The sequence below is a fragment of the Rhipicephalus microplus genome, chromosome 2 (assembly GCF_043290135.1).
Source record: "Rhipicephalus microplus isolate Deutch F79 chromosome 2, USDA_Rmic, whole genome shotgun sequence".
In the NCBI taxonomy this organism is placed as follows: domain Eukaryota; kingdom Metazoa; phylum Arthropoda; class Arachnida; order Ixodida; family Ixodidae; genus Rhipicephalus; species Rhipicephalus microplus.
Window position 1 is genome coordinate 129169552 of NC_134701.1, and position 13518 is coordinate 129183069.

General features: G+C 42.8%; 1 protein-coding gene across 1 annotated transcript in view; it reads right to left on the reverse strand.

The window, feature by feature from the left end:
* Positions 1-3959: 3959 nt before the first annotated feature.
* The window catches only part of LOC119170741 (uncharacterized), a 49039-nt gene continuing 39480 nt past the window's right edge, over positions 3960-13518 (reverse strand). Inside the window, exons 3-4 of the mRNA XM_037421993.2 lie at positions 7478-7676; positions 3960-6684 (exon numbers count right to left, since the gene is read on the reverse strand). Of these exons, the coding sequence (XP_037277890.2) occupies positions 6243-6684; positions 7478-7676 (641 nt within the window). The 3' untranslated portion in view covers positions 3960-6242. The remainder of the gene's footprint in view (positions 6685-7477; positions 7677-13518) is intronic.

Sequence of the window (13518 nt, forward strand, 5' to 3'; positions counted from 1 at the left end):
AGCCTAAGCAATAAACCCCCTCTCTTGTTCAAGAGATTTCAAATGTGCAACTTTCTCTCCCCCTTATTCTCCCAGTTTCATCAATTGTTTTTATGTACCGATGAGGGAATATGAAAACAGTGAATGCATGCGTATTCAATTGGCTTGTGGAAATAGCAATTTGGTTGGAATATTTTCAAATCTAATTTGAATTGTATATATCACATATTATAAAGAAAAATGAGCCCATTTGTCACAACTTAACTAACCTACACAATACATATATATGTTTAATTGACACAAGGCTTGTGCAAATGTCACTCTTCTTGGTTCAAGGAAACTGGATGCAACTCTTAAAATTTGCTATATTAGAGCATACAAGCCAATATAACAAGCTTTTAAACCTGCAAAATGAATTGATGTGAGGGTAACATGTTCATTTAACATTGAAGTGAAGTTTTGCAGCAGTGCAGACTTCCCTCATGTAAATGTTTTTACAGCATAGAACTCACATACTGCAGTGAAACTACCTTCACAGGAAGGGGGGGGGGGTGGATTACATGTGGGCTAATATACATCTAATCGTTCATTTTGAACACTTCACAATTTCCAGCAATTTGGATTTGAATTGAAGAGAATTCAAATACTGTAATATTTGTTAGAATATTAAAAGTGTTCGTATAAGTCTAGTATACAATAAAGGATTTTAATAAAAGCATGACTATTCATTAGCAATTCTTCCGCTGGCATCTTGAATTACGATCCATCGCTGAGCAAGGGCCCTTCCACCAAATCCTCTCTAACTTCAACTATAAGGGGGGGGGGGGGGAGGGATTGCTAGGTTTGGATTATAAGTAAATGCTATGCTCTTATTTATTCCAACACTTGCTTTAAATTTTGTCTCCGGAACCTTTGCATCAAATTATTTAAATCTTCCATATTTATAGTCATAATGTGGGTTACAAATGTTATTGCCTTGAAGAGCTGTTCCATGCTTACTGTTTGCAGTGCTTTGTTCTTCAGGCAATGTATCTTCATTGCTAAAACTGATAAATTTACTTTGTCAGTTTGCCCAACTCTTCCCTTCTGCTATCAATGCAATAAAATTCCATGGGATCAGTTCTTACATGGCAACGACTGTAATGCTGCATTTGATGGCAAGCCTATTTTAATGTACCTGAAACACTCCCTGCAGCTGTAATTGCCTAGCGAGTTGTAGATGTAATTTAGTTTACGACCATGTTGTGATTTTGAAAAAAGGATTAGTTCTTTTTTTTTTACAGTTAACGTGAATTTGTGTAACTGAATACTCTTACTGCCCATCTAAATTTCTACATCTTCCCTTCAAAAGTGTGCTTCGTAATGACACGGGCCAGAAAACACAGTACAAGAAGCAACGAGTGCATGCCGTCCAGTCATTTGCACTCGTTGTATCCTGTACCATTTTTCCGTCCGGTGCCCGTATTTACAAAGTGTACTTTTGAAGATGAATCAACACCAACAAGCCCAGCTTATAGCTCCTCTGAATTCCTATGACTTTCGTGTACCCTACTTACTGGCGACATGCCCTTTCTGGTAGGGTCAAATGGCCTGTGGTACCCTCGCAAACTACCGGTGACAAACAAAACCTGAACAGTGGCAAGCACTACAAATGGCATACATAGTGCATACTGTCCAGTCATTCCCATACACAAGCACGCAGCTATCCAGTTTGGCAGCACTGTGTACGTTCATGTAGACGACTTTGACAGCGTGCACTATATGGTTACTAATGCTTGCCGCTGTTCTAGTTTGATTTTACGCCGATAATACAATCAGTGTTGCTTCTCTTTTCACACTGCCTGAAGTGTGTAATTATCTCGTGTATTATGTAGTGTTTCATTCTACGAGCAATTACGTGCAAGCTCAATGCCCTTTCGTGTCTTGCAAGAACCCACAAACCATTTAGCAGACACTAGGTCGTCAGTGCCAAACCATCATTCACCATCTCTGTCATGTTGCAGTCACAGCAAACCACAGGTTGTAGAGAACATGAGGCAACACAGTTTTCCAATACCTTGAATTTACGTGGTCGCTAAATGATGAGGAGCGGTTGCATTCTCCGACCTATTTAGTTTGATATACAGTGAAGTACCACTTCAATGAGCGTCAGTTGAGAAAGCCATTCAGTTGTATGAATTTGTTTAAAAACCCACATGCAAGGGCTAATGAACCCAAGTTGAACTCACTCCCCTTTTTAAAAAAAATTTTTATAGCACATTTCAGTTTTATTATCATATTCTGTGACACCATCCAATGCCTCCCAGGTCATGTAGCTCACATCAACAACTAAAATCACACCTTTTGCAGTACAGTTCTACCATGACCTCAGCAATTAGCCCTGCCACCAGTGCTAATCACATTGGCCACAATAGTAGGTAGCATTTTCCCTTAACAAAAAAAAAAAATTGGCCCCAACTGCCTTGCAGTACAGTTCTACCATGACCTCAGCAATTAGCCCTGCCACCAGTGCTAATCACATTGGCCACAATAGTAGGTAGAATTTTCCCGTAACAAAAAAAAAATTGGCCCCAACTGCCTTTGACGCGACTGCCTGCCTGCATATATTCAGTTGGAGTCACAGTGACAGCTGCAGCTTTTGCCATACAACTGTGCGCTGGTTATCATGACCGCCAAACAGATGTTAAACTTTCTTAACAAAAAACTGAATATTTTGCATAGAAACAATGAGGCGCTTGGACAAACTGAAGTTCTTTCCTGCCTAGCAGAGTGATATGCTGGAGAAGGTTCACGAGAGCTTGGACACACTAATTGGCCGGCAAAACAACTGAGCTCACTCGGGCTTAGACTCTCTAAAATTTTTTTCAACCGAACTCAGTCAGACTAACTCAATCTTTTCTTAACTGAACTCAAACTTGCCAGCACATTACTCAGTCGGGCTCATCAGACTCTGACTCGCGGGTCAACCAGCTTCTCACTCAGCCTGCATGAGTCTATTCGCAAATCTGTCAGTGTAAAATTAGATTTTTGGATCAAACTGTCAGTGCTATGCAACGGTCGTAACTCAGATAACTGGAGAGTGATGACACTTCAATTATTCTCGTACCTTCGCAATATGAGTTGGTAGTGGTTTTAAACCAGTAAAGTAACTTGTATGAAATACACGACTCACTCAAGATATATTTATCAAAATCTTTTCGTGAAATAGTTTACAGGGAGAGGACACGGTAGGCCCTTCCAACTCGCGCCTCCGATCAATAAATATCGAGATGGTGCACGAACGCTAGTGCGTTGAGGTGTGTGTGAATAGACTTGAGTGAACCGTAAAATCCAGAGCAGGCACCCCTATCACAGCAAGTGCTCCCCTTCCTTCTTCGAGAGATTTCAAATATGCGCACCCTTCTTTTCTCCAACCATTTTCACAGTTTCATTCACTGCCCTTATTAACCTGGCAAAGGTGAATGAACACTCTAAATGCATGCATATTTAATAAATAAAGGATCGCATTAGAAGCACAGTTGTTCATTTATTATTTCTGGTGGCTTTTCTGAAGCCATCTTAAATTGTGATACATGACCGAGCAAGCCCCGCTCCCCTTTTCCAAACCTTGTCGCATTATTCCTTGATGTGGGGGGAGGGGGGCTTGCGAAAGAATAGAGAATACCATAGATTGGCAATAAAAGGTTCAGCTAACCCAGATTCACTCAAGAAATACATTTTGCGCTTTGGACTTGTTCGAATTTCTATAACCGGACCCACTTGGACTCGAAGTCGCCAAAATATTCTCTTGGACTCACTCAGATAGACACAGACTCGCAGCCTATCTGAGTCGGCTGCGGCGGCTGCATTTCCGATGGAGGCGGAAATGTTGTAGGCCCGTGTGCTCAGATTTGGGTGCACGTTAAAGAACCCCAGGTGGTCTAAATTTCCGGAGCCCTCCACTACGGTGTCTCTCATAATCATATGGTGGTTTTGGGACGTCAAACCCCACAAATCAATCAATCAGCCTATCTGAGTCTAAGTGAGTAGACTCGTGAGTGAGTTTGCTGACCAATGCAGCAACTCAATTCGTGGCCACTGCAGTCCTAAAGGCACAGGTGGACCAAAGATGACTGCATTCTACACAACATCCTCAATGAACATAAATTTATGTGCAAATAAACAACATGACAAAAAAGATGGATTGAAATTTCATTTGAACACCTGATGTTTCCTGTAGCTAGTGAGAACAAACAAGCACATAGCTGTTTCAGTCCAGCGAAGTCTCAATTTAGAAGGCTTTTCGTCAATTTAGAAAGTCCCTCAAATTATTTCAAATGAAATTTCGCTGTACTTTTCCTTTGTTGTCATTATTGTAGTGAGTGGTCGCTGATGGTAATGTCCAAGCCAATGATGAAAATTGGAAGAAAGAAAAAAGAAGGGCCTTAAAATGAAAATATGTAAGGCGAAGCCATGGAAATTCTCTGGTCACTATTGTTGGTAAATTTTCTTTTTTGTGGTTGCTGAATTTCTTAAACACTTGTGTGGCACACATTTTGTGTAGAGAAACTTGTCTGATTACTTGGCTTCCCATTCGTGATATTTACAATGCTGTTACCTGTATCAGGTGGCCCTTTAATTACATTACCACAGGGGTCAGCAAGTTGCAGCTTATAGGGCACAAAGGCGCGGTCCCCAGTGCGACATCAGAACCCTCCTCCTCCACTCGTCTCTTCATATGTATCTCCACTGTAATGTTCCAGTCTTGATTGTCACTTCTGATCTCAGCAGTGAAGAAGCTCTTTCAGTATTTAACAAACATGATTTCCATTTCAGCTTAAAAATAAACAAGATTCTTGCTCTAGTTTCAAACAAAGTTATCAATTCGCCAAGTTCTTTCTCCTTGTTTGCAATGGCCTCCCCTAGAGCCGTTCGGCTCCTGCCACGCTCATTTCAAAAGGTTGCCGGCCCCTGCATTAAAATATAACATAGTTTGATGAACAAAAAAAACGGGCCCACAAGTGAAATGAATGGACACTTAAACAGCCATGAGATGAAATGTCATAATTATATGCTTTGTCTGCCCCTGGTCCCATTCTTTGAGCTTAATGTTGGCAAGTATTCAAAGCGAACAAATTTGTCACATTACAAATGGCACCAGGCTACAGGAATATTTGACAAATTTAATTTGCATAAAACTTGGAGAATGAAGAAAGCACGTGTGAATACACTGTAAAATAATCAGTAAGCACTGCCCAGAACTGTGATTGTCTTCTCTGTCACACTGCACTACTTTCTCTCTCTTTCAAACACGCACACACAGTGAGAGGTGTCCATGCTCTTTGGAAGTTAAATTAAGATAAGGAAACGCAACGACAGCTTTGAAATCTTCCAAATGCTATTTGATTCAGACAGACTCGGGAGTTACTCAAATTAAAAAAAAAGCCTGCATTTCAAGCAAGGCAAACTTTCTTTTCAGAAATACTTCTGCTCATAAATGACAACAAACACAACAAATAGTACAACTATATACCACAAGAACAACCAAAAGACTGATTACTAGCACCATCTCACTGTATACCCTGCCATGTGACTTTAATCTATAAATGCACAGGTATTCTCAATTAGAATGTTTTTAGTTCCATTCACAAGGATAAAAATCTTTAAGGTGCCTGATCTAGCCATTTAACACAATGCTGCAGAATGGGTGTTCATACATATCTATATCAATATTCAATAAATTAACCTTTCTTCATCCCCCCTAGATTTTAAAAAATATGAAATGAGACGGGGCACAGTAACACAGCTCTATGCCACCTTTTCTTCTCTATGGATAACTCTCCATGATAAACTATAAGAGAATTCACCTCCCTGCGGCAGCTAGCCAGTGATGACAGTCTATGGTTATTACGAGCGTGCTGTGGCCCGACAGCTGTAAGGCTACCAGAGGCTGTACCTGAAGCCAGACTACCTGAAAGATGCCTCACGACTGGCCAGCAGCAGGGTGTAGGACGCGTTTCACGTCGTGCAGTGCTTTCGTCCCTTGCAGAGACACTGAGTGCGTTCATCACGAACACTGCGTGCATCCGCCACACACACTGGGCGTCCGTGAGAGACGTGCGCGTCGAACAGCAGGGCTGCCCCCTCCTCCTTCAGCGTCTCGGCACCTATAAAAGGCCGGCGCATCTAACATCGGAGGCTTCCTCATCCACGTTTTGTTTTGTTTTGTTTTGTTTCCCAGAAGAACCGCTGGGGGCCTCCCTCCTCGTAACACTATGGTTATTTTACAGCCACACAATGTTCACATTATCATTTTCCTCTTCATCCTCCTGATTTTCTTCAAGATGCATGTCCATTTGCAATAATTCGGCAGGCACACCTTCACGCACTCCCTTCTCAATGCAGAATGCCCTCAAAGCTGTCTCCAGTGGTAATGGATAGTGGGCCACTAGTAACTTGCGATACGCCTCGGGCGAGCAACGATAGATATCAAGGGCGAAGTGCAATGTCGGCTCAGTCCACTGAGTGGGCTTGTCACCAGCAAGCTTCGTCAGGTACTCAACTTGGTCCATCCGAAGGAAGCGGCTCAGCCGCTCTGATTGGCGCGCCAGCGATGCTTTGACACGCACTGCTTGGCGAGACAGTTCGGTCACCTCGCGCCGCAAATCATCGGTCTGCTGCCGTAATGCCGTTGCCTCTTCTTGGAGCTTTTCATAGGTTGTATTCCTGCGCATGCGGGGAAACAATGTGAAACAATGTCACTACAGGCAACAAGGTCACTGCCCATGCAGCAACAACACAGTGGTCGGGCCTCACTATCATAGTATACAAACACAAGATTCTCGAGTCACAGTGCTGGCTGAAGAAACCATTGCCACTTATCTGGGAAGTCAAAGCTGCAATAGAACCTCGAGAAGAAAAATTTTCGGGTTTCATGTGGCACAATATAATTACAAAATGTGTCATACCATAGGAAACTAACGGCTATTTTGGACCAGTAGTGATTCTTAAGGTGCTCCAAAATATTAAATACACAGGTGTCATTGCATTCCACTTCTATTGAAATGCAGCCACTGTAGCTGGATATTGAACACATGATCACGAGTTTAGCAGAGTACAATGTGTTAGCCACTAAGCTAGCACAGGGGCCCCTTGAGATGTTGGCTTTCAGTGTTTTAGTAATGCTGAGCACACAGCACCCCAGCATACCCTGTGCATCAAAACCAGCTCGTCACAGTGTGTTGCATTGACAGTGACGAAAGCAGTTTGCAACATGCCGTGCATCAATCTATACAGGGCAAGTGGCTTTGACAATGCCTACGAAATTATCTGTTTCATATCAGCTGCATTCCAGAGCTGCTTTTGCCACACTCATTCATTTAATATAGCCACACTTGTTGCATCATGTCCTGCAATATATTAGAATTGAGAAGAAAACAGGCAAACAGAACTAAATAAGCATTATGGGCAATGGAATACCAAGGCAGACAATCTGCCTCACTGCAAATAAATGACTCACTTAGCCATGAGTGGTGGCAAGCCCGATGTTCGGCCGACTGGAGATGAAGCATGAGGAGCAAGCGATTCAACTGACAAGATGACTGGCATCTGGCTACTTGAGCTAAACATTGGGTTGGGCACAGGAAGCATGTTCGGTTTGCTCACAGGCACCAGAATGATAGGGCTGGTGTTGTGAGCGCACGTAACTGCAGGCAGAACTGAAAGACAAAAACAATTGCGTTTCACTTTCCACTATAGCTCTCTTTTAATGGCATGTACAATTTATCTGTCCATTCCACAGGCCAAATGTGAGGAACAGTGGTACAGATGCCATGCTGGTGAATAAGACTGAGAGCAAGGGTCTTTGGCACACCAATAAAAACACAACCCGATATCCTTTAGAGTGCACCCAAAGTAGACAAGTGTTCATACTGTGTGCTGCACATGAAATGCAAAGAAAAAAAAGATGACACAAGCATCGCACTTAGTGTTTTCTTTTAAAGCAAAGCTTGTTGCACAAGATTTATTTCAGTGGCAATTATGCAAGGCAATTATGCAAGGTAGATTCTTGTACATTTTTCTAAGATGACAGTGCCTTCTCTTACTTCAGAAATACATGCTTGCCATGCAGTTTGACGAAACTATGGTCGATTACAACTTTAAAAGTCAGCGTAATTTCCTCCTCACAAGCGAATGCACACAAGCCTGCACCAATGGGCTTGTACTCCAGACTGATGTCACGAGCCAGATGGCCGTTGACCCCGCCTGCAAAGAATGTTGTCAAGAGGAAGAGCGCGACTATCGACTATTTCTTTAATCGCTGAGGTGACCGGCTGTCGAACTTCGGCCGTCTGGGCAGGGCCTCCACTGATTTTTTTTAAGTTGTGTCCGCCTATAGTGCCTCACAGCCCAACTTTATGAATGCGTGAGCTGCATGAACAATGACTGCTGTGAAGTCAGCATGCTGATGCTCTGGCATAATGAATATTGAGGCTATTTTAGACTCAATCTGCAAATATCATGTCAAACAATTGGTGCCATCTGTAAGGCTTCTTTCTACTTCCAAATATCGGCAAGTGAGGCTTTTTTCAGTGGATTAGCAAGGGATGTTTTTTGTACAATGACGAATTTTATTATTAAATATCCTACGACGAATTCCTGTCATCTTCGTACATGAACTTTCTTAAGAATACTTTGCTGCAGTTAAAGCCCACTAAATCATCTAATGAATAAAAATTCGTTAGTCAACTTTGTCCCTGTTGACAAAAACTATTTAGGCAGATTAGTGGACGTCTGTGTGTGCTGCGTTTCCAGTCAATTGATGGAAATCACGATGCTGTAGTGGGCGCACTTTCTTATATAGGGGCGGCTGCCTTACTAAGCCACAGTGGCTGCTAGCCTTACTTCAAACAACATCCTAATTTGTTGCTCTTGCACTCATTGCTTTTCCCTTCTATCTAACTTGTGATTTTTTCTAAGTGATGACCAATTAAAGCCAATCCCACTACATATACAAAAAAAGCAAGACTCGTTGATACGAACTTACGTGCACAGGCAACGTTATTATAGCAAGCACTAAAATTTTCAAGACAAAAATAAAAATTGCGATGCGGAAAATTATGTTCAGAGACTCCACGAGCGCTGGTCCTAGCAGACAAATGGCCTCGTTGCTTTTATGTACTCTAAAAATCTGCATTTTAGACACAGATACACACGAGACACGTTCAAAAAGAAATCTAACTTTTAAAACAGCTTACCAAGTGGCAGAGGGAGCGTGTGCCGAGGCAGATTTCGACAACAACTGCAATTTGCCACATTTAGTTCTGACCCTTAGCTGGCGAGCTATAGCAACAGAAGGGAGCATGTGGTCATTCTGCTCATCGAATTCATACCAAAGTGACAATGAAAGAGCTCAAATGACAAGAGAGGGAGAGTGTGTGTGCAGTTTTGACACAAACTTTGCAAAGATTGAAATAATAAGAGACAAGACGTGGGCTTATGGCTATGATGTTGAAACAAAGATGCTTGTCACCGGGGCTGGGAAAAGGGCCCCTCTGTTCAAAAAAGGACAGAAGTCGGTCGAAAATGGAAGTGATGCTGGCTGTGATCTTTTTTAGTGCAAAGGCATTGTTTATCAGGAAATTTCACAACGTCGTCAGATGGTGAACAAAAAAGTCTACCAGGAAATTCCATCACATTTGAGAGATGGTGAGACCTTGATTGTGAGAAAATCGCACTTGCATGTTGCCTTTTGGCAATAGGTTAGCTCGTGCACCACATTTCGTCTGAAGCTACTACTTAGCACAATACCACATTCCCATTATGCCACAATGCACTGCACTTGAGGCACCTAACTCAAGAAGACTTTATCCTCTTTCCCAAACCACAGCACAGACCTTCACACCAACCAAGAAAGTGTGCTCTAGGAAGCTTTTGCAAAAATTAAAGTGATGGGAATGGTGTATTCGAAATAGAAGGAACCACATTTGTGGGGAAATTGCTAAGAACATTGTACAATACGCACTAAAGATGTTAAAGGGGTGATGGCATGATAATTTTCAGTTGTTTTTTGCAACAAATGAAACACCGAACCCTTAAGAGCCTTGCAATCGCACTGCTAAGTGTTAGTGCACCCTGACGATGTAATTAAAGTGGGTTTAAAAGCCTGTTTCGTTTCCTACTCTACCCTGATGTCAACAAATGGTATCAGCTTCTCGTCGCGTGCTCGCACAACATACTGTGACATTCCCACAGCCACTTTTCTCAGTGGTTCATTGGCGACGCACAGGCAGCCATTTTGAAAATTTTGGTTCCTGACGTCACCACAACTGGCCAGATGGCTGTGCATGGTCAGCAAAATTCGTACTGTATCCCAACGTCAAGCTATTGTCTTTGTCAATAAGTGCACCACGAAAAGATAGACTTTATTATCAAAATAAACTATCTTGCCAGCATTTGCTGAGTGTCACATTTGCTCAGAGACATTTCTCTGTACAGGAATGACAGTGTGAACACGCTTCCAAAAAGATGGTGTCAGCACCCATTCTAAAGCGAAGTTTTTTTTTTTTTTTTTTTAGGCACATTGTGTATGTGTCTGATGTGTATTAGGAGAGAGCGAGAGAGATATTGGGTCACAAACTTCGGACCTGATATAAAGTACATTTAAACAACAAAGCTATCACCTGTGGAAATGCTTCTAGTGAAAAATTAGGCATTTTTTAAACTGCTATTCCCAACAGAGGTAGTTGGTACATATTCATATCATTGATCATACAGTGTTCGTAAAAACAAAGATAAAGGGTACTGCTCCCTTCTTTCCGGATCCCTGTTTCTGCAAGCCCCGCACAATTACAACGAAATTTATTTAGCTGTCATGTAGGAGACACGTAATACTTGCTTTTTTTATAGTTTTGTGCGCCCAAAGTTGCCCTCAGTACCTTATTTGGCTTTGGCTTGGTATTTGGCAAAATTGTATGGCACACAAGTGGAACACAAATCCAGATACGAGGTCTCTATAGTGTTTGCCGAGCACATATTTGCGAGTAAGGTTAGAAAATGAGCTCAAATGATGACTGCATATGGTAAAATTACTATCCTTATCATAAAGCTGGAAAAATTGCCACTAACCGGGAGTGTTATTTGGCATACAGGCATTGGACACAACCGTGTGTGCCACAACAGATGGTGTTCGCGAGTCCACCATAACAGGTGGATCGCCGACAATGTAGTGTTGCTTGCCATGTGTAGTGACAGGAATGAGGATGACGCTGCCACCTGAAGTAGCCACAGTGAAGGCAGGCCCAGTATTTATGGGTGGCGTCAACACCTTGCTTGCGGATGACGGAGTGACTTGAGTGCAGTGAGCCTGATGATATATGGTGTTTTTGGTGCAAGGGCCACTTGTTGGCCAAAGAGTGCCATTTCATCTTATTAAAAATATGGACAATGATTGTGATAAGCGGCTGTATAAGGGCCATGAAATTCCTCGCGATAAGGCGGGTAAGAACATACAAGTAATAAAATGACGACCATGCCGTGAAAGATGTGTGTGGTGTGAATGATGACAAAAGTTGGTGATAATAAGACGATGGTGGATATGTATGGCATTAGCACAAGTGCCTCACTCGTTCATACCCTTGCGTCCAAGGGCCGTGAGGCAAGTGCTTTCCTGTGTAGCCACCGCAGCAAAAACCTCTCTAGAGAGGTCGTGCTACGGTATTCCAGGGTATATGATATGAAAATTATGAATTTCCTTTAAAAACGCTAATAATGATTTGTGACTAAAAAGCGGTTCCCTACCGACGAACATTGCAGGGTGTAAAGGTATATGTTGTCGGTAGGATAGTGGGAAGTGGTGTCTTCTTAGAGTGTCTAAATGTTTACATTTAATTAAAACGTGAAGAACTGTTAATGTCTCACCACATTTATCACACAATGGTGGATCACCACCGGATAAAAGATGTGTGTGTGTCGTGTATGTGTGTCCTATCCTGAGTCTTGTTAGTGTTACCTCTGTTAGACGTGATTTTGATACTGGTGGCCAATGGCCAAGGTGTGGCTTGATAACGTGTAGTTTGTTTTGTGTGTGTGTATCCCACTTGCTCTGCCAGTAGTCCCTGAGGTTTCGTTTGAGAGACGGCTTAAGATCAAGGGCCGGGATGGATATAGATGTAATGGCGGTGCTCTCATGGACGGATGCAGCGAGCTGATCCGCCCTCACGTTGCCTTGGATCTCACGGTGCCCTGGCACCCAGCACACTACAACATGCTGTTTGTGTGTGCAGAGTGTGCACAGAATGGAGTAAAGTGAGATAAGGACTGGGTTTTTTTGTTTTTTAAGACTGTGCAGAGCCGTTACCACACTGAGGGAGTCTGTATAAATTATTGCTTTTTGTATTTGTAATTGTTTGATGTGTTTAGCTGCCACCAGTATCGCGTAAGCTTCCGCTGTGAAGATACTTGTGCGTGGATGTAGAGAGCCAGCATCCGAAAAGGATGGGCCGACAGCAGCGTAGGACACAGAGGAGTTAGTCTTGGAGGCATCTGTGAAGAACTCAGGACGTGTGTATTTGTGTTGAAGTTCCAGAAAGTATGTTCGGATATGGGCAATAGGTGCATGTTTTGTAACCTCTAGGAAAGACACATCGCAGTCTATAGTCTGCCACTGCCACGGTGGCGGGTATGCTACAGGAGCCATTAAACTGTGTTCGAGTGACACTCCAGTGTCCTCAGCTAGACCCTTCAGACGAACTGAGAGTGCAGTGAGCCTTCCCAGCCAATTTGGAATGGTTCGACGCTGCAATGAAGTGAGACACAGCATTAAGCCGGTACTCACAAAAACCTGTATATTCTGTAGTGCTGTGTGAAAATGGTGGAGATGTTGGCAAAGGTTGCCTTGGTCATGTCACGGAGCAAGACAAGAGAGGAGCACCGGCTCCGCTGCCATCCCACCCTTTTGCACGGGACAAATTGTGAAACGCAGACGCAGTGGTCTAACTTATTCCTTCGCTCTTTCGGCATTCAACACCTGCGTGAATTGGGGGAAGATGGTGGTGGCCGGGCACGGCGTATGCGGAATGTGTAGTCTGCTAGAAATCCGTTTGCTCAGCTCTCACAATATGACAAAAAGACAAACCTATGTGTACATGAAAATAATTAAATGAGAAATAACACCATCAAACCGGTTTTTCAACATACGCACGAAACATTGCTACATATTGTTACAGAAAGCAGACGAAGAAACTGTGCTGAACAAAAAAAAGGCAGAGCATAATTACACTTGCTTTCCTTGTATGGACGTCTTTCGCGGTAGTGTTGGTAGGACATTTTCGAATTACGCCCTTTGTATAATATATCAGCAGAATGCTCATGCTCAAAGAGACGAGGCACCTTTACAGTGACGTGTGAAGGCACACTGCAATGGGACAGGAGGCAAAGAAGTGTTTTCTTGCCGGCTGTAAATCTGGTCGTGGCAAAAAGTGGGAGAAAATTTTGCTCTTAGCGTCCACATCTGATCTGCAGTAATTGGACAGGGGCATCAACAAGTTCCTGAGAGTAAGC